General features: G+C 43.7%; 1 protein-coding gene across 1 annotated transcript in view; it reads left to right on the top strand.

Annotated features, from left to right (window-relative positions):
- Positions 1-464: 464 nt before the first annotated feature.
- The window catches only part of MTUS2 (microtubule associated tumor suppressor candidate 2), a 321,539-nt gene continuing 299,942 nt past the window's right edge, over positions 465-22,061 (top strand). The window contains exons 1-2 of the mRNA XM_006831945.1: positions 465-2,651; positions 13,932-14,172. Of these exons, the coding sequence (XP_006832008.1) occupies positions 471-2,651; positions 13,932-14,172 (2,422 nt within the window). The 5' untranslated portion in view covers positions 465-470. The remainder of the gene's footprint in view (positions 2,652-13,931; positions 14,173-22,061) is intronic.

Raw genomic sequence — 22,061 nt, forward strand, 5'->3', positions numbered from 1 at the left:
CAGCCAACCTTTCGGTTAGCAGCCTAGCACTGAACTGGTTGTGCCACCAAGACGCCTTTGTAAAATTTAGTATGTTTTTATCCACTTGTCACATGATTTCAGTTTTTCCATTTATGGTCAATTGAAACCTCTGTATGACAGGTGTTTTGAAAAATGTGTTGATGGAATGTAAATATGTTTATAGGAGTGATGAATAGATCTGTATTTATTGACTTTGTCTCCTAAGAATTTCAGGTCGATCTGATGCAATTTTTTTTGTCTGCAGGTCTCGTGGACTCTAGCGGGCTCTCATTCAGCAGGAACCTAACAAATGCGTCATTGGGCTGCAGGCCAACACAATGTTTGGTTTCAAAACTTTTCTGAAAATGACCAGAGCATGTGACGTTGTCAGGATCCGGCAATCAGCTTGAGGATTTCCTGTCTGCCACACTGTGGCTTGTTAGTGACCCCTTCCCATCGAAGGGTAGACAATGAGTATTCCAATGGCTCCTAAGAAATCATGCTACGCACAGTTACAGGGCAGCAGAAACGGTGTGACCAACAACAATGAGAATGTTCTCAGTCTGGGAGATACAAATGCCAACCAAATCATGGCGGAGGTTGGTTCCCCTCACACAGAGTCACAGGCGTGTGGCCTGGTGGATGACACTGGAAATGCCAACTCAAGGGAACCCCCCAATAGTATCCACTTCAGTAAGGAATTCCAGAAGCTTCCGGAGTTTGGGAAAGATTCACAGGCTGGACCCACCAGGCTAAAGGATTGTCCAGTCTCGTTGGTGGTTCACACAGTGGAGAAAGACACAGCTCTTTTGCAGACCCCTCGGGGTATTCAGGGACCTACCCTGTCAACCTGGAGGAATGTTTTGAGTGAGACCTGTCCCAAGGTCTTGGCTAAACGCAGTGCTGACATTACCCAGCATGCCCCTAAAGATAAATTGGCAAAGACCCTTGACTCTGAGGAGCTGAGGAAACAGCCTGTGGGAAGAGCAAGCGGCCATGCGGTTGGGGTGGATGCATTCACCAAGGAAGATACTGGGGGTGTGACTGAGCAGGATTTGCTGCCTGCCTCAGTGGACGCCACCGAAGCCCCAAGACGCCATGTTTCTCGGGGTGTGGGAGATCCACGGAAGACATTGCCAAGTCATTGTCTAGGGGACGCTATTTACCCAGCTGATAATACCTCAGAGGAAAAGATTGGACTGCATCCCAAACCATCTACCTCAGAAACCAAGGACAGCACCCCCTCAGAGACCCAGAGGGAGTGGGAGAATGAAAGCACATCACATCCTGCACAAACAGAGTCCACTGTGGATTTAACCACAGCCTCCAAGGCAATCTCTGGTCAGCCAGAAGCACAAGTAACTCAAGGGAAGGAGGAGCCCAAGAGGGAACTGAAGTATGCTCAACCCAGCGCCATGCAGGAACTGAAGCCAGCCCAGGTGGAATGTGTGCGGTATCATAAGAAAGACAGTGGGCTACGCTTAGACAGAGGAGAGCCCTGTGGGAACGCAGAGACGTTATCTTCACACCAAGAAGCTCTTGGTACAACTAGCCATCTACCCAGCTGTAGTGCCCAGGATCTTGGGCAGGGAAGAGAAAGTTGTGATGATGAGAAGAGGGAAGTTGCTCTGGATGGAGACTCTCCTCAAACCGTCTGCAAAGAGGGCCTGGCTGCCATGAGAGTTGCTGAAAATCTGCCTGTTGACAGAGTTTCATTGAGTGTCGGTCGGCAGCTGGGTGAAACACCGCCACACAAGATTTCATTAGATGATGGTCAGGTAGTGTCTGCTATTGGTGGTCCACCCAGCAGTGAGCCCTCTGATGTCAATGAGAACAGGATGTTGATCTGCAGAGGTATGAACATGGCTGCGTCTTTAACTTCGGATTCTTCTGCTGCAGAGAGCAATGCTGGGGTTTCTGAACCTCTTCTGAGCAGTAGCTCGGAAGCAAGAGAAAACAAGAAAATGACCTCATCTGTTGCTGAAACTGGGAACCTTCTGGAAAACACAGCTCAGACTGAAAGTACCCCAGCAGTGGCCAGCTCTCTTCTCAGTGTCCCAACACCCATCAGTATCCCAACTATCAGTGTGACTCATCAGCCCATACTAGCTAGTAGCAGTGTCCAGGGTCTTGGCATGTTGGATGTGGACACAGGGTCCTCTGTGGCATCTTTGCCTGCCCTTGATACCATGCTGTTGTTCAACACATCCCCAAAAGTGCCTGACAAGACCATTTGCCCCAGCGGGATCCCCAAGTCTGTCCTCACACATTCCAAGGACACGCCTGCCCCACAGGAAGGCATGGAGAATGGACAGGTGGACAAGACAGAAGTCAAGCCCATTATCATGCCCAAACCGAAACACGTGAGACCCAAAATCATCACCTACATCAGGAGGAGTCCTCAGGCTCTGAGTCAGGTGGACGCTTCGCTGGTTCCAGTGGGACTCCCTTACGCCCCACCTGCATGTAGCACACCTCTTCCCAAAGAGGAGAAGACAGCAAGTGGAGACCTTAAACCACCTGCCACCCTCTATGAGAAATTCAAGCCAGACATGCCGAAGCCGAGGGTCTTCAGCTCGGGGGTGATGGTATCTGGGATCAAGCCCCCGGGACATCATTTCAGTCAAATGAGTGACAAGTTTTTACAGGAGGTAAGAGAATGCTGTGATTGTTCTATAGCACAAGTAACAAGTGTCTTTAAAGTGTGTTCTGTGTTCTCAATGAATTGTGACAACAACATAGTCTGTCTAGGCAAATTGCAGGTGCTGATGGGCATGTTGTTGCTGTTATTAAGTGCTGTCAAGTTGGTTCCGACTCATGGTGACCCTGTATAGGGCTTCTGAGGAGAGGCTGGTGGGTTTGAACCACCAAACTTGCAGTTCAAACTGACCTTGCAGTCCAGCACATTGTCCTGTAATACCACACCAGAACTCCATTGATGAACATACTTGAACAGAAATGGACATTTTTGTCAAGATGCATTTGATGGTTATAGTGAGATGGATCCAACCTAAGGAGACCCATTTAAATTTGATTCCTAGTGTGGAGGTGTAGGATAAGCACTGGATTTCTGACCACAAGGTGGGCGGTTCAAACCCACCAACTGCTCCTTGGAAACCCTATACAAGGTTGCTGTGAGTCTGAATTGAATCGACAGCACTTAACAACAACAACCATATAAAAAAACAGTTGCTGCGAGTTGACCCTGACCTACGGTGACCCCGATATGTGACAGAGTAGACTGTGCTCCACAGGGTCTTCAGTGACCGATTTTCCAGGTCTTTCTTTCTAAGCATCTCTGGATGGGCTCTTACCTCCAACCTTTTGATTAGCAGCTGAGCACGTTAGCCATGGACACTACCCAAGGACTCATAATACATACGCAGTTCTATACGGGTATTAAATTCATCTCTGTGTCTATACGTTGTTGTTAGGTGCTGAAGAGTAGATCCTGATTCATAGTGAACCCGTAGGACCAAGTAAATGTGTCCCATGAGGTGCCCTAGGCTGTGATTTTATAGAGATTGTCAAGTCTTTCTCCTACAAAGTGAGTGGGTGGGTTTGAACTGCCAACTCTTTGGTTAGCAGCTCAGTGCTTAACCATTGAGCCACTAGAGCTTTAGGCTAAGGAAGAAAATAACCAAAATGCATCTATTCTTCATCTCAATTAGACTTAATCCACTGATGGCGGATACTTCCCTTATGCCATACAAGTGGCAGAAAATAATCTGCCAACCATAGGTTGTCAATGGCTGAATATTCTCTCTCAATATTTCATTGTACTTTAAACAGTGAACTGGGTTCCCATTTAACAAGGAAAATTCGTACACTAATTGTTCCACGCCATGGGTTATAGGTTGTTCAGTGTGTCAACATTCTCGGCTTTTCATTCTGGTTGTTCTCTTTCTCCTCATCTAGCTTCCCTTTCCCCCCTTGCCTTCTCATCATTGCTTTTGGGTAAATGTTGACCGTTTGGTCTCATTTTATGAATTGTTTAAAGGACACCTTATTTGTAGATGACAGTGTTTATTTTATAATCTAATTTGTTGTTTAGCTGAAACAGTGGTTTGAGTTTTGGGTTAAAGGTCATTTTAGGGTGATAGTCTCAGGAGTTTATCCAGTCTCTATCAGTCTAGTAAGTTGAGTTTTTTTTTTTTTTTTTTTTTCAGGAATTTGAGTTTTGTTCTACATTTTTCTCGTTTTTTTACTGGGACCTTCTATTGGGTCCCCGGTCAGAGTGGTCGAAAGTAACGGCTGGGCACCATCTAGATGTGTTGCTCTCACGGTAGGAGAATCTGTGGTGCCCTATTAAGTCCTCTGCCTCAATCCATTAGTTTCTTTCCTTCTCTTACTACAGAGGAGTAGGGACCACAGTTGTCTATCAGATGGCTGCCCACAGGGTGTCTAACATTAACTTTATTAACCACGGTATACCAGTTGTCTACATTATCCCACCTAGAGGCTGACTAAGAACCATCGTCTTGGGGTTCCACCCGTCTTTATCGGACCAATAAGCCTGGTCTTTTTGTATGATTCTGGGTTTTGTTCCGCATTTTGTTCCCACTCTGTCTAGGACCTTCTAATGTGAGACCTTTAAGAACAGTTGGTCCTATAGGCCTTTCAATGACTTGAGTTTGGGAATCTCACCAACTTATCTTTACTTGTTTAGAGTGTGTCTGCTGTTGCCCAGACTGAGGGCTGAAGGGAACCCTTTCCATGGACTTCTCCAGAGCACTGCTGAGTCTTTTTCATTTCTGGTGATGGAAGGTAGGGAGAAGGGCAGTGAGGAGACGCGAGGCCATGTGCGTCACCCCCACATCCCACCATGCCACATTATCCTTTGTCAGTTTCCTCCTTCCCTGCTGCCCTACAGCGGTGACTGGTCACCTGTGTCCCCCAGGGACAAGGGATAGTCCAGCAAGAGTGAATTTTTTAGTGTGTTTTGATTGGCTCTAAGAGTTTATTGGAAATCCCAAGGATTCTTTTTTAAAGGTCATTTTGTTTGTCTTTTACTGTTTTTGTTTCCCCCCCCTTCTTATCTTTCCCCTTTTTTGATTTACAGGAAAGTTCCAAATGGTTTGTCCTAGTGAGAAAATAAGTAAATAAGTATATATTGTTTCCCTTCCAATTCATGAAAGGAAAAGAAAAAAGAAAAGAAAGTAATTTCCTTTTGTTCCCCCTTCTTCATTTTACTGCGTTCCCATCACCAAGTTAGCACATGTCTACCCTCTACCCAGTGAATAATTAATTGCCCCTTCCCTCCCACCCTGATAACCATCATAGATTGTTTATTATAGACTGAAATCCTTTTCTTGACTTTTTACAATAGTACCTGCCCTTTGTGATGGACTAATTTCACTCAGCACAGTGTTCTCTAGGTTCCCACGTGTATGTGGTGTTTTACAGACTCATTGTTATTCTTCAGTGTTGTGTAAATTTCATTGTGTGTTTGTATCATTTGTGCAACCATTCCTCTGCTGATGGACATCTATTTGTTGCCATCTTTTTTGCTATTGTGAACAGTGCTGCAATGAACATGTTGTCGGGTACCATCGAGTCATTTTGTTGTTGTTAAGTGCCGTCAAGTCAGTTCTGATCCACAGTGATCTTGTATAGGGTTTCCAAGGAGCAGCTGGTGAGCTTGAACCGCCAACCTTGCAGTTTAAATAGCTTTGCAGTCTGGCGCATTAACCCACAGCGCCACACCAGGACTCCTTGAGTATATCTAACCCATAATTACCCTGTGTACAACAGAGCAAAACATCACTTGGTCCTGTACCACCCTCACAATTGCTACCATGCTTGAGCCCATTGCTGCTGCCACTGTGCCAATCCATCTCATTGGGGGTCTCCCCTTTTTTCTCTGACTCTCCACTTTACCAAGCATGACATTCTTCTCCAGGGACTTGTCCCTCCTGTTACTATGTCTTGAAGTATGAGAGATGAAGTCTGGTCATCTTGACTTCTAAGGAGGCAATGAACTTGGGTATGCAAATACCTATTTGTGTCATAGCTCTTACTTCTTGAGGATATATACCAAGTACATTGCTGGCTCGTATGGTATTTCTAGTTCCAGCCTTCTGAGAAAGTACCATATCGTTTCTCACAGTGGTTGCACCATTTTACAGGACTCCTGGACTGCGAACCACAAGGTCAGCAGTTCTGATCCATCAGCTGCTCCTCAGAAACCCTATAGAGGGTCACTGTGAGTTAGAACCGACTCTACAGCACTTAACAACAACAACAGCTAGTGATCATGAGAATTTCTTCTTCTGTATGTTGGCTGCCTGAATGTCTTCTTGGTAGAGTGTCTGTTCATGTCCTTGGCCTATTTTTAAATTGGATTATTTGTCTTTTTCTTATTGAGGTGGTGAAGTTTTCTATAAATTTTAGCAAGTAGGTCCTTGCTTGAAATGTCACAGCCAAAAAAATCTTCCTAAAAAATCTGTTTTTACTCTTTGGTTGAAATCTTTTGATGCACATGCCTACTTTTTAGGCAGTCCCAGTCATCTACTTTGTCTTCAGATGTTTGTGTTTTCAGTTATGTTTGATAGTGTGTTTATACCATGGATCAGAGCCTGTAAGCTTGTCCCTATTTTTACATCGATGATCTTTATAGTTCTAGGGTTTCCATTTAAGTCTTTAATCCATGTTAAGTTTTTGGGTCTTGTTTCATTCTTTTGCAAATAGATTTCCAGTTTTGCCTGCACCGTTTATTAAAGAGACTTTGTCTCCTCCTTTTAAGGTGTTTTGGTCTTTTGTCAAAGATCACCTCAGCACAGGTGGATGGATAGTTGTTTGTTTGCTTGTCTGTGGTAGATTGTTGTTGTTGTTGAGAAGACACACAGCAGAACATGCACCAAGGCAAATGTCTCCACGTGCAATCCAGGGACACTGTTGACAGTCTTCCAGATGTGCAGCCATTCTCGGCTGCCGTTCCTGAATGAATCCTTCCCGATTAACATCAAGCCCCTAAGGTTCCTATCTAATCTTTGGAGTTGCTGTTGTCAATTGGATCCCATACTGAGAGATCTTGAAAGAACACAATACTCCAGGCAGGCAGATAATCTTTACGATTTAGGCTAGACAACTGTTTGCTTTTGAGGAGCCCTGCTGGTGCTGTGGGGAGATGTTGGGCTACTGACTGCAGTTCAAACACACCAGACTCTCCATGGGAGAAAGATAGGCTGTCTGCTCTTACAAAGATTTACAGTTTGTTGTTGTTATTGTTAAGTACCATCGAGTCAATTCTGACCCATAGCGACCCTGTATAGGGTTTCCAAGGAGCAGTTGGTGAGCTTGAACCACCAGCTCTTACAAAGATTTACAGTTTAGGAACCTTAGCGTAGTGGCTATGAATCGGGCTGCTAACCACAAGTTCAGCTGTTCGAAACTACCAGCTGTTTCACAGAAGAAAGATGAGGCTTTCTGCTCTCGTAAAGATTTCCAGCCTCAGAAACCCTGTACAGGGTCGCTATGAGTTAGAATTGACTCCACAACACATAACCACCACCACCATATTGATATAGGAGTCCTGGTGTGGCACTGTGGGTTAATGCACCAGACTGCCAAGCCATTTGAACTGCAGGGTCAGCAGTTCAAGCTCACCAGCTGCTCCTCGGAAACCCTATACAGGGTCGCTATGGGTCAGAATCGGCTCGATGGCATTTAACAACAACAACAACATATTGATATGCTGTGAGTCAGAAATGACTCGGGGACAGTGAATATTCTTTGATATTAACGAGATTCCAGGGGATATTTATGGTTTTAGGTTTAAAGATGATGTCAGGGCAGTAGTTTTCTGGACCAAGAGATCTTGTTTACTTGGCTTCCAAACGAATTTCTCTTTAAAAACTCTACTGATAGGAGAAGGTCTCTGTGTTTGCGCCAGTGCAGTGTGACCTGTTATGTTTCGTGAATGAAGATGAAGGAGTGTGGAGCTTTTGTAGACCCCTTTGTTTTATGGAATATCTGTGGAGTGGTTGTTGTTAGGTGCCGCACGTCGGGTTGTTTCTGACTCACAGTGACCCTCTACACTACAGAAAGCAACACCACCTGCCCTGCACCATCCGCACTCTTGTTGTCAGGTTTGAGTCTACTGTTGCGGCCACTGTCATGAGGTCTTCCTCTTTTTTGGTGACTCTCCACTTTACCAAGCACAATGTCCTTCTCCTAATAACGTGTCTGAAATATGAGAGGTGAAGCCTTGCCATCCTGGCTTCTAAGGAGCATTCTGGTTGTACTTCTTCCAACACAAATTGGTTTGTTCTTCTGGCAGTCCGTGGTACTTTTACTATTCATGTCCAACATCCTAAGTCAAATGCATCAATTCTTCTACAGTTTTTCTTATTCTTTGTCCTACTTCCACAGGCATGTGAGGTTATTGAAAAGACCATGGCTTGGGTCAAGTATACCTTAGTCCTCAAATTGATACCTTTGCTCTTAAACACTTTAAAGAGGTCTTTGGCAGCAGATTTGCCTAATGCAATATGTCATTTGATTTCTTGCTTCCAGGAGTATTGATTGTGGATCCAAGCAAATTGAAATCTTTGGCTTCAATCTTTTCTCCATTTTTCATGATGTTATTTATTGGTCCAGTGGTAAGGATTTTTGTTTTCTTTACATTGAGATGTAATCCATACTGAAGGCTGTGCTCTTTGATCTTCATCAGTAAATATTTTAAGTCCTCTTCACTTTCAGCAAGCAAGGTTGTATCATCTGCATATTGCAGGTTGTTAATGAGCCTTCCTCCAATAACAATGCCACGTTTTTCTTCATATAATCCAGCTTCTCAGATTATTTGTTCAGCATACAGGTTGAATAAGTATGGTGAAAGAACACTACTTTGGCACACACCTTTCCTGATTTGAAACCATTCAGTGTCCCCTTGTTTTGCTGAATGACTGCCTCTTGGTCTATGTATAGGTTCCTCATGAGCACAATTAAGTGTTCCACAATACCTATTCTTTGCAGCTTTATCTATAGCTTGTCATAGTCCACACAGTAAAAAAAACCAATAAAGCATCTTTCTGTTAGTCTCTACTTTCAGCCAAGATCCATGTGGCATCAGTAATGATATCCCTAGTTCCATGTCCTGTTTTGAATCCGGCTTGAATTTCTGGCAACTCTCTGTCAATGTACTGTTGCAACCAGTTTTGAATGATCTTCAGTAGACTTTTCCTTGCATGTGATACTAATGATGTTATTCAGTAATTTCCACATTCCGTTGGGTCACCTCTCTTGGGAATGGGCACAAATATGAATCTGTTCCAGTCAGTTGGCCAGGTAGCTGTCTTCCAGATTTCTTGACATAGATGAGAGAGTGTGTCTCCAGTGCTGCATCAGTTTGTTGAAAGATTTCAGTCTGTAATCCATCAATTCCTGGAGCCTTGTTATTTGCTGATGCCTTCAATGCACCTTGGACTTCTTCCTTCATTATCTTTGGCTCTTGATCACTTGCTGCCTCTTGAAATGGTTGCGCATCAACCATTTCTTTTTGGTACAGTGACTGTGTATTCCTTCCATCTTCTTTTGATGCTTTCTTCAGCATTCAGTATTTTGCCTATAAAATCATATTGCAAGTCATGGCTTGAATTTTTTCTTCAGTTCTTTCAGCTTCAGAAATGCTGAGCGCGTGTTCTTCCCTTTTGGTTTTCTAACTCCAGGTCTTTGCACATTTCATTATATTACTTTGTCTTCTTGGGCTGCTCTTTGAAATTTTCTGTTAGTTCTTAAACTCCTCGTTTTTTCCATTTGCTTTAACTTCTCTATGCTCAGAGTCTTTTCTGACATCCACTATGGTCTTTTATTTCCTGTCTCTTTAATGACCTTTTGCTTTCTTCCTGTATGATGTTCTTGATGTCATCTCAGTCTTCTGGTTTGGGGTCATTAGTGTCTAATGCATCAAATCTATTCTTGAGTTGGTCTCTAAATTCAGGTGGGATATGTTCAAGATTCTGTTTTGGCTCTTGTGGATTTGTTTAAAATTTCTTCAGCATCAGCCTGAATTTGCATATGAGCAATTGATGGTTTGTTTCACAGTCTGCTCCTGGCCTTGTTTTGACTGATGATATGGATGGAGCTTTTCCACCGTATCTTTCCACGGATGCAGTCAATTTGATTCCTGTGTAATTCTATCTGGTTAGGCCTTTTATGTTGTTTAAAAGAAGGTGTTTGCAATGAATTAGTCATTATTCTTGCAAAATTCTATTATGTGATCTCCAGCATCGTTTCTATCACCAATGCCATATTTTCCAATGACTGATCCTTCCTCTTTGTTTCCAATCTTCGTATTCCAGTCACCAGTAATTATCAATACATCTTGATTGCATGTTTGATCAATTTCAGACTCAAGGAGTTGGTCCAGTTCCTCACTTTCATCATTACTGGCTTTAGTGGTTGGTGAGTAAATTTGAACCATAGTGGTATTAGCTGGTGTTTGTTGTTGTTGTCGTTGTTGTTAAGTTCCGTGGAGTTGGTTCCGACTCATAGCGACCCTGCACAGGGTTTCCGAGGCTGTAAATCTTTATGGGAGCAGAACACCTCATCTTTCTCCTGCGGAACCATTGGTAGTTTCGAACTGCTGATTTTGAGGTTGCCTGACTCGTAGGCATATGGATACTGTTATATCACAGACAACATTGTACTTCAAGATAGATCTTGAAATTTTTTTTTTAGGATGAATGCAATGCTGTTCCTTTTGAGTTTGTTGTTCCCGGCATAGTTAACCATATAATTATCGGATTCAAAATGCCCATACCAGTTCATTTCACCTCACTAATACCTAGGATATCAACGTTTATGCATTCCATTTCATTTTTGACAATTTCTAATTTTCCTAGGTTCATAATTCATACATTCCATGTTTCGATTATTAATGGATGTTTGCAACTACTTCTTCTTATTTTGAGTTGTGCCCCATCCACACACTCAGGTTGAAAGCTTTACTCCATTCGGGTCATCCTGGTATACCACTTTGAGGAGGCAGCTCTTCCCCGGTCATGTTTGAGTGCCTTCCAACCTGAGGGGCATTTTGAACCCACCCAGAGGCACCTCAGAAGAAAAGCCTGGTGATCTGTTTCTGAAAGGTAATAGCCTTGAAAACCCTAGAGAGGCATCTACTCAACCGCAACTGGAAAGCAAGACGACACAGAATTGGGAAGGAGGAAAGCAGGAAGGTGGGGGAATCGTGGAGTCACTTGGGGGACTGAGTTTCTTTGAATGGTGGTGGAATGATCTGGAGTAGGGGGGAACCGGGATGCTGTACAACATGGTGAATATAATCAACGTCCCTGAATTGTACATTTAATGATGGTTATATTGGCAACTGTTTTCTTATAGGCCTGTATATTTTTACCACAATTCAAATAAGGCTATGCATGGATGAGACATATAAGGCATTCTTTCCCCCTTTTAAAGTATTTGTTATTGTGTCAGGGGCCAGTTACCCAGCATGCTGGCAGGTGTTAAATCACTGAAACTGTGAGATGACTCCACATATGGTTTATGTTTGCCGAAAACTACCCCGTTTTCAGCAAGAATGGGGATATAAAGGAAATCCAAAAATCCACTGTAGTCAAGTCCATTCTGGTTCATAGTGACTTTATAGGACAGCATAGAACTGGCCCCATAAGGTTTCCAGGCTGTCAACTTTACAGAAGCAATGGCACCAACAATGTAGGAAGGACAGAAAATCAGTACAGATTGAGGGTATTTGAATGTAAGTGAAGCTGAGCAGAGAGAATGGGAACCACTGTATCAAGAGCAGGCAAGAAGGTGCTTCATGGGAACACAGCCTCAGACAGAATTCAGACCTTCAAACTGCAAGGTCAGGGGGTCAAACTCACCAACCGCTCCTCGGAAACCCTACACAAGATCACTACAATTCAGAACCTACTTGATGGTTAACACCAACCATAGTAGTCATGCATTTTTAAAATTTTTTTATCTTTACAAACAATAAAGGCCTGATCTTTGTTTCAGTAACATCCGTTTCAAGGGGAACTTTGTATCAATTTCAACATTAAGAGAGTATCCAATTAGGAGTTGATCTCTTGAACAGTTTGGATCAGAGGTTTCCTAGCTCCCATTAAAGAGTATAGTTTACATGCTATGATTCTGGAAGAGATACAAGTTTGACTCATAAAATGCATTGTGATTCAGAGCAGAATTAATGAGCAGATGTGTGATTTCATACATAGCCTATGGTACGATTCTTTTTTGCTTGTTTGTTTGTTTTTAATGGAAATTTAAAAGAAATCGCTTCTATAGTTCTGTCTCTTTCATTTTTTCATGGGACGGCTCATAGATCATATGCATAGGCGTGAGCTCTGGGAGTTCAGTAACATTGCTTGTACAAAAAGGACCTGCAAGTTGGGTTCTGAGTAAGTCCCAGTATTAGTATTACATTTAGGAAAGACCAGAAACTTGGCTCCTTTAATATATATTTACCTAGCTTCAGAAAGCGCCGACCTCCATTTTGGTATTGTTGTGTGCCATCTAGTTGATTCTAACTCATTGCCACCCTAGACATTAATGGAAAATAAATTTATATTGGAGTAGAACTGCCCTGTGGAATTTCCTACAAGGTTGCAGTCTCCGGGGAACCAGATCACTAGGGTGATCACAGAGTTGCTGATGGGTTCTAACATTATCCTTTAGGTTAGCAGTGCTTGCTCATTGTGTCACCAGGGCATGCCTTAACACTGTTCTAAGGAGACCTGGTGGCGCTCTGGGTTAGGTGCTGGGCTGTGAACTGCAAAGTTGGTGGTTCACACCTTCCCACTAGTTGTCCGTGGGGAGAAAAATGAGGCTGTCTGCTCCCGTAGGGTAAGTACTGGACTGTTCATCACAAGGTCAGCAGTTCAAACTCACCAGCCGCTCCTCAGAAACCTTATATAGGGCTGTTTTGAGTTGGAATCGACTTGATGACACTTAACAGAACAACGAGCCCTGTAGAGCAGTTCTGTTCGGTGCTACAAGGTGCTCGGAGTTGGAGTCGACTTGGTGGCAGTGGGTTGGGTTGGGTTTGAGTTTAGACACTAGTCAACCCGCAGCAATTCCTCTACCCTAGGAAACTGGCATTCTAGTGACACATAATCAAACATTTTGGGAACATCACCATGCTAGAGGAAGACGATCAGCGATAACTCAGTTTCTTTTTCTTTTAAATCGTATAAACTTACAGCTGTTGTTGTTAAGTGCTGTGGAGTCAGTTCTGAATTGTAGCAACCTTTTATAGGGTTTCCGAGGCTTTAAATCTTTGTGGGAGCGGAAAGCCTCATCTTTCTCCCATGGAGCGGCTGGTGGGCTTGAACCACTGACCTTCTGGTTTGCAGTCTAATGCTTATCCTATGGAGCCACCGTGGCTCTCCAGAAACACATAGAAGACTCCTGGAAACTTATTTTCCACTAATTTCTCGATTTTGCCAAATAGCCTTTTCCCCTCATTAACAATGCATACTCTATTCCCTAAGTAGTGTAGCCAAGACTTAACATAAATTGATAGTGCTCAGCTACTTATTATAAGACGAGAGTACTCACAAAGAATGCACCTTATCTCTTTAGGTATAATGAAACTTTCAAAATGTCCTGAATACTTGCCAATTTCTCACTTTGCTTCATTGATGGTATTCATTGCTACATGCGGTCCTTTTCAGGCTAGTGAGGTTGCACATCTGTCCTTAAAGAGTGAGTTATTTTTCTCTCCTAGTGACATAGAGTATTAGAATGGACAGGGAGGCGAAGAGTCCTAAAATTACAGTGTCACCTTAGAGCTGAAGACACTGGGCCTACTGAAAGTGAGTAGTGCGTGGTCAGGTTGCTCAGTGGCACCAGCGTAGTCACTGTTGGGACTTGTCCCCCAGTCCTGTCTAGTACACATCCCAGATGGCCCACACTCTAACTGATCTTCTGGTATTTCTTCCCAGGTTACGGATCGCCCTGGGAAGGAAGACTTCTGTTCTCCTCCATGTACTCATTACGAAGTCCCTCCAACTTTCTATCGTTCTGCCATGCTTCTCAAGCCCCAGTTGGGGTTGGGGGCAATGTCCCGCTTGCCATCTGCAAAGAGCAGGATTCTGATCGCAAGTCAGAGGTCTTCAGCGAGCGTCATCCATCCACCGGGACCTGTGACGGCCACTACCAGCCTCTACAACACGGATTCTGTAGGTAAGCCCTGCTTTCTCCTGCAGTGTCTTTCAGCACAACCTCATAAAATGGACGCAACTCTCTAAAATATGCCTTCCTCTCACCCTTCGAGACGGCACCCTTTCTCTTCTTCCAGTCTGCCTGCAAATCCAGACATTTGTCAAAACTCATGTCTTTCTTTTCACGTCACCATCAGAGTGGGAACCCTCAGTCCCACCTCCTGGCTGTTTGTAATCTCTCCCTTCTCTCATGGATGCCATGCATCAGGGCTCAGAAAGCTTTTGCTGTCAAGAGCAAGAGAGTAAATACTTCAGGTTTGACAGGGTCTAACTGTGCCCATCACAATGATTTCAGTGTTATAGCTTACAAGCAGCTGTTGACAAAACATAAACAAGTGAGGCTGCGTTCCAATAAAACTTGATTGAGAGAGGCAGGGGGTGGGCTCCACTTGACCTGTTGGCTGTGATTTGTCAGAGTCATCTCCTCACAGCATAGCACAGAGCCCACCAATATCTTGAAAACACCCCATTTTCTAGCAGACAGACTGGACTCCTTCCCTACTCCCTCCTCTTGCTCTTCCAAGTCCTCTGCTTGTTAGCTTCCTTCCCTCCATCCCTCTGCTCATGTGGTTTCCGCCTGCGTTTTTTATAGTAGTTTATTTCAAAAATGTGACTCAGCCCTGACCATTACTAAATATTCGATCAAGGGTTAGATAGGAGAATCCTGATCTAAAGGGGCGGGGCAGGGACGGTTGAACAGGATATCATATTCAGTTGGAGTCCAGACTTTTTAGAGCCTCCGAGTCTTGATAAAGCCCTGAAACTATTACCCTGGGGAATCTCTGATCCTTAAACTACAAATATCCCCTGAAGTCTTCTTAAAAATCAAACAAGAATTTAGTTTAGCTAGTCCACAGAACTATCAAACTGGATCAAATTAACAGCAGCAGCTTGGAAGTTTAGATACAAATCTCAGGGAAACAATGAGTTTGTGTGAATGGGGGAGGAACAGTTTGGCAAAGGAGGGTACGAATGTTGTACAACTTGAAGAATGTCATCAGTGTGTGTGCCTGACTGGTGCAGAGATAAAAGGCTGAATTGGTGTGTGTTCTGCTGCATATATTTTCAACAACAAAAATAGAGGCAATACATTAAAAACCTAACAGGAAATTATGTGATTTAGAACAACAACAAAAAATTTCCCATCCGTAAAAGAAATGAAGTCCTGGATACATGTTGACATCATGAGGCTGCGGTCACAAAGATCAATGTTCTACAATTCCACTCATATGAAATATGTAAGCAAGTGTATAGAGACCAAAGTTTATTAGGGTGACAAAGGTGGGTAGAATGGTGTGGTGAGGGCAGTGGGACTCATTGCTCCAGGTGCACCGTGTTTCTTTTAAGTTGTTGTTGTCATTGTTGCTAGATACTATCAAGTGACCTTTGACTCCACAGAACGAAACACTTCCTGGTCTTGTGCTAGCCTCTCTATTGCTGTTACACTTGAGCGCACTGCTGATGCCATTGTGCCAATCCGTCTCTTTGGAGGTTACCTTTTTTGCTGATCTTCCGCTTTACCAACCTTGATGTCCTTCTCCAGGGACTGGTTCCTTCTGCGAACATGTCCAAAGTATAAGAGATGAAGTCTCTCCATCTTGGCTTCTAAGGAACATTCTGGCTGTACTTCTTACAACACAGATTGGTGTATTCTTCTGGCAGCCCATGATACTTTCAATATTCTCCTCCAACACCACAACTCATATGCATCAGTTCTTCTACGGTCTTCCTTACTCATTGTCCAACTTTCACATGTATATGAGGCTGATGAAAATGCTGTAGCTTGGGTCAGGCACTCCCTAGTACTCAAACTGACATCTTTGCTCTTCAACACGTTAAAGGGGTCTTGTGCAGCAGATTTGCCCAATGTAATACGTTGTTTGATTTCTTGACTGCTGCTTCCATGAGTGTTGATAGTGGATCCAAGCAAAACAAAGTCTTTGACAACTTAGATCTTTTCTCTATTTATCATGATGTTATGTATTGGTCCAGTTGTGAGGATTTCTGTGTTCTTTGTGGTGTTCTTGTTTCTCTTCCATTGTTGTTAGGTAGGTACTGACTCAGAGATACTCCGTGTCTAATAGAAGGAAACACTAACTGGTCCTACAATAGCCTCCCAATCTCAGCTGTTGAAGCCCATCATTTTATCCACTGTGTCAGTCCACCGCGTTGGGGGGTCTTCCTCCTTTTCTCTGACCCTCAGCTTTACCAAGAATTGGTTCTTTCTCCAAGAATTGGTTCCACCCAGTGAAATGTCCAATATGTGAGATTAAGTTTTGCCATCCTTGCTGCGGAGGAGTATTCTGGCTGCACTTTTTCCCATACAGATCTGTTCATTCGTCTTGCAGTCCATGGTGTAGTCAATATTCAACATTCTTCACCAACACCATTATCCAAAGTCATCAATTCTTCTTTTATCTTTCTGATTCATTCTTCAATTTTCCCATGGTTGGAGTCAGGTGCACCCTAGTTCTCAAAGTGACATTAAAAAAATTTTTTTTTCTTTTGAACACTTTAAAGAGGTCTCTTTATTTTTTTATGTTTTATTGTGAATTATGTGACAGTTTACATGGAAGAACGTTAGTTTTACATTCATCCTATCGTATATCGTCTCATTGCCATGGCTACCATCCCCTCCATGCATCATCAACCAACCAAAGGGTACATCCTACAAACCTGCCCCCTCCTCCCCCCCGTTGTCAGCACACAGCCCCACTCCCTCTCTGGGTCTAAAGTCCCCAGCTGCTCCATCTAAAGAGGTCTTTTGCAGTCCATTTCCCCAGCACAATACATTGTTTGATTTCTTGACTGCTGATTCCATGGGTGTAGATTGTGGATCCAGGTAAAATGAACTCCTTGATAACTCCAATCTCTCTCCTCTATTTATCATGATGTTGCTTAGTAGTCCATTTGTGAGGATTTTTGTTTTCTTTATGTTGAGATGTAATCCATCCTAAAGGCTGTAGTTTTTGATCTTCATCAATAAGTTCGTCAAGTCCTCTTCACTTCCAGCAAGCAATGTTGTGCCATCTGTATACCTCAGGTTGTTGATGCATCTCCCTGCAGACCTGATGTCATGCTGCTGTTCATGTAGTTCATTCAGCTTCTGGGATTGTTTCCTGAACATACAGATTGAATAAGTATGGTGTCAACCATGACAAACACCATTACTGATTTTATGCAGTAATAGGGTTTCTGAGGCTGTAAATCTTTACGGGCGCAGAAAGCCTCATCTTGATCCTAAATGTGTATCTTTGGTGGAGATTTCTCTCTAGGTTCAAAACACAGCGTCCCCTCATTTGGCCTCTTGGAGTGTGTGCAGGTTCCGCATGAGCACAACGAAGTGTTCAGAAATTCCCATTCTTTGCAATGTCGTCCATATTAGACAGTGATGTCTGGTTGTGGTCAGTCCGTCGGGTATCCTTTCATACATCAGCAGGCCATTCTTCTTAGTCGCATAGTTCAGCTTCTGGGATTGTTTCGTGAATGTACAGATTGAATAAGTATGGTGTCAAGATACAACCTTGACACAACCTTCTTAGTCCAGCTTAATCTGGAAGCTCTATGGAAACCTGTCTGCCAGGGGTGGCCTGTTGGCATCTGAAATACCAATGGCTTCCAGCATCACAGCCACACACCAGCCATCCCAGTCTGACAAACTCACAGATTCATCAGAAAAACCAAAGCAACATTTGATCATCGGGAAGTATGGAAAAAATGTTTTTAAAGACCATTATCTCACCTTACTACTCACAAGATAATGCTTTTAAAAAAAAATTTATTTTTTTTTTGCATACTTCCAGATTGCAAAATGTTGCTTCCTGCTTTTCTGATCAGTCTTTCTTACTGAGTTTAGGATCTGCACTGGAAATGCTGGGCAGAGCAGACGGGAGGCAGTAGGACTGTGGTTCAGTCCTGGTGCTTGAAGTGCATCCATGTGGGTTCTCGGCCCACAGTCTTTGCTTACTCTCATAAGTAAATATCTCTCTGTCCCTCAGCTTCTTCATGAATAAAGTAAGAACCCCCAACATCTAAGGCATGATGCTGTTGAGAGGACTGAGTGAGGAAATCTGAACTCACAACCTAGGGATGGGACTTCAGAACACCATCCATGAGTCCAGTACCTCTCCCTGGCCTTCCCTTAGCTTTCCTCACACCTCACACCCTCATCACTACTCAGCACCTACGTGGCCACCATTCCGCTCCTCAAGCTCACCAAGCTCTTTTGATCTATGGGTCTGTGTATTTACTCCACTTTCTAGAATGTACTCCCTCTGGTCCTTGTCATGGCTGAGCTGAGCGGAATTTTAAAGGATAAAAAGAAGCTGTCTAGACTGAGAAGGAGGTAAGGGTGTTTTTGTTAGGTGGCACCGAGTCAATTCCGACTCATAGTGACCGTCTGCACAACAGAACACTGCCCGGTCCTGCCCCATCCTCAATTGTTGATACACTTGAGCCCATCGCTGCTGCCACTGTGTTACTCCATCTCATTGGATGAGCATTGTTGTGAAGTGCCATCGAGTCAATTTCAACCCACAGCAACACTGCACAGGGTTTCCCAGGAGCTGGTGGTGAGCTTGAACCACCAACCACCAAAGTCAGTTCAAACTGACTTTGCAGTCCAGCACATGAATCCACGGTGCCACACTGGGGTCCCTAATAACAGACCCACGCCAGAGTGTGTTCAGTCGCCTCATATGCATGCAAAATGAAGTGTTGGCATCCTTACTGCTAAGGAGTATTCTGGCCATACAGTCTGGCCAACGAATAAGGAAGACCGAGGAAGAATAAATGCCCATGAATTGTGGCACTGTCCAAGAATATTCAATATACCATGGAGTGCCAGAAGAATGAACAATTGTGTTCAGGAAAATGTACAATCAAAATGCTCCTTGGAAGGGAGGTTGGAGAGATTCAGCTCATGTACTTTGGACATATTATCAGGAGAGACCAGTCCCTGGAGAAGGACATCGTGCCTGATAAAGCAGAGGGCCCACCAAAGACAGAAAGAACCTCTGGATTAAGGTGAATGAATGCAGAGGCTGAAACAATGGTCTCAAATGGGAACGCTTTTGAGGATGGTGTTGGCAGCTGGCAGTGTTTTGTTCTGTGGTACATAGGGTCTTCTACAAGTCAGAACTGACTCGATGGCACCTAACAACAACATAAGGCACATTCTAAGAGCCAAGAACTCAGTAGGGTACACTAAGGTATGTTTTGTAGGAAATGGGGAGGAGGTAGACTTGACACGTGGAAGGTTTGAGGTAAAGATTTACTAATGATAGAAATTGAACCTGGAGAAAAGTATCCATCAAAGATACACAAGGATCAAGATGAGGCTTTCTGCTTCCGTAAAGATTTGCAGCCTCAAAAACCCTATGCAGGGTCACTATGAGTTGGAATCGACTCCATGGCATACCACCACTGCCACCGCCATCTTATGACCTGACCCCATCCATGGTATTTTTAGTAACCTCGTATGAGTGCAAAAGCTGAAGAATGAATAAGGAAGACAGTAGAAAAATTGATGCTTTTGAGTTATGGTGTTGGAGGAAAATATTGAAAGTGCCATGGGCTGCCAGAAGAACCAACAGATCTGTGTTGGAAGAAGTGCAGCCAGAGTGCTCCTTGGGGGCCAGGATGGCCAAACTTTGTCTCTCATACTTCAGACATATTGTCAGGAGAGACTAGCCGCCAGAGAAAGATATCATGTTTGGTAAAGAGGAGGTCAGAGAAAAAGAGGAAGACCCCCAGAGAGATGGATTGGCTCAGTGACAACAGCAGTGGGTTCAAACGTGAGGTTAGCACAGGACAAGGCAGTGTTTCATTCTGGTGTGTACATGTTTACTATGAGTTGGTATTGACTTGATGGCACTTGACAACAACAATAACAACAGGGATGAAAGTCGTAGTGTGGCGCTGTAGGATAAGCGCTGGATCACAAGGTCGGTTTGAATCACAAGGTTGGCAGTTCAAACTCACCAGCCGCTCCTAGGAAACACTCTACAGGGTTGCTATGAGTCAGAACTGACTGGACGGCATTTAACAACAAGAGCAACCCTAGGGATGGGATCCTTGTAGTCTCATGGTTGAGCATTTGACTGCTAGACAAAAGATCATCGGTTCAAACCCACCAGCTGCTTAAAAGACAAAACAACCTGCCAGTCTATTCCCATAAGATTACTGTTGTTGTTAGGTACCATCAAGTCAGTTCTGACTCACGGAAGACCCTGTGCACAGCAGAATAAAACATTGCTCAGTCCTTGCCATCCTGACAGTTGTGTACGTTTGAGCCCATTGTTGCTGCCACTGTGCTGATCTATTTCATTGGTGGTCTTCTTCTTGTCTGCTGTTCATCCACTTTACCAAATGTGATGCCCTTCTCCAGGGACTGGTTCCTCCTGGTAACGTGTCCAAAGTACGAGAGATGACATCTAGCCATCCTGGCTCCTAAGGAGCACTCTGGCTGCACTTCTTTCAAGAAAGATTACAGTCTAGGAAACCTATGGGGCAATTATATTCTTTCCTGTACAGTTACTTTGAGAGTCAGAATTGACAATACATATCACCAACAACAACAGATGGAAGTTGAAGCCATGAGAATGGATGAGCAGATTCAGGGAAGTAGAGAGGAGGGTAGAATCAGAAGAGGGTTCAGAAGAAAGCTTTGGGAAACAACCACATCGAAGGGATGACTAAAGAGAGAGAAGCCAGTGAAAGAAAGACTGTCGAAATGATGTGGGCACTAGGGATGTGGGGTGTTCTCAGAGCCCAAGGAAGAGGGAGTGTCCATGGTGATGTACTGTCCAAACTACCTCACAGAAGAGAGGACAAGTAGAACACAAAGAACCCATTGGAATTGGAACCAAGGCAGCAGTTGGTGACCTAGTTTTGAATGAGCAATTTTTGTAAAACGTGGGGGTGGAAGTCACGTATTAGTAGGTTGAGAACTGAATGAAAAATGAGGAAATGGAAGCCACGAAATAGCTGCTGTTTCTAAAACTGTGCCGTGGCCGTGGGAGCTCATTTGAGGGGGAAGCAGGCGCAGTTTGTGTTTTGCTTTGTTTTGTTTTCAGAGCATGATGGGAGGGACTGGAAAGATGAGAACATGGTCCGTGAGAGAAATGGAGGGAGGGGGCGGTGCAATAACTATTACCAGGTCCCCAAGAAGGTTGTAGACAAAGCATAAAATGACATGCAGAGGCAAAGCTCAGAACAGAAGAGAACAGTTCTTCTTCTAAGACAAAGGAGGGAGGTATACATGAAAAGCAGAGCGAACAGAATCCTGGTCCCTATGCTAAGAAGGAGAACAATATATAGATACATGGCCTCTGGTCTTAGTTCTTGAATGCTGCTTTAACAGAAAGACCACAAGTGGCTGGCTTGAACAAACAGAAAATTATTCTCATAGTTTAGGAGACTCAAAGTCTGAATTCAGAGCACCATCTCTAGGGAAAGCATGCTTCCTTTCTCTGTCAGTTTTCAGGGAATGTCCTTGTCTTCAGTTTCCATTTCCTGGGACCTTGGAGATCTCCATGTACCTTGTCATCTGTCTTCCCTCATCTCAACTCACTTCATGTGCTCACTTTATATCCTGCAAGAGCTATGAAAAGGAGCTCTGGTAGCATAGTGGTTACAAATCAGGCTGCTAACCTCTACTCCTGTAGAGATTTACAGCCTCGGAAACCCTGTGCAGGGTCAGTATGAGTCGGAACTGACTCCACGTTACTTAACAACAAGAGATATGAAACCATCAACACTCATGGAAGCAGCAGTCAAGAAATCAAACAATGTATCGCATTAGGCAAATCTACTGCACAAGACCTTTTAAAAGTGTTGAAGAACAAAGAT

Source organism: Chrysochloris asiatica, unplaced genomic scaffold (genome assembly GCF_000296735.1).
Source record: "Chrysochloris asiatica unplaced genomic scaffold, ChrAsi1.0 scaffold00005, whole genome shotgun sequence".
Classification (NCBI taxonomy): Eukaryota; Metazoa; Chordata; class Mammalia; order Afrosoricida; family Chrysochloridae; genus Chrysochloris; species Chrysochloris asiatica.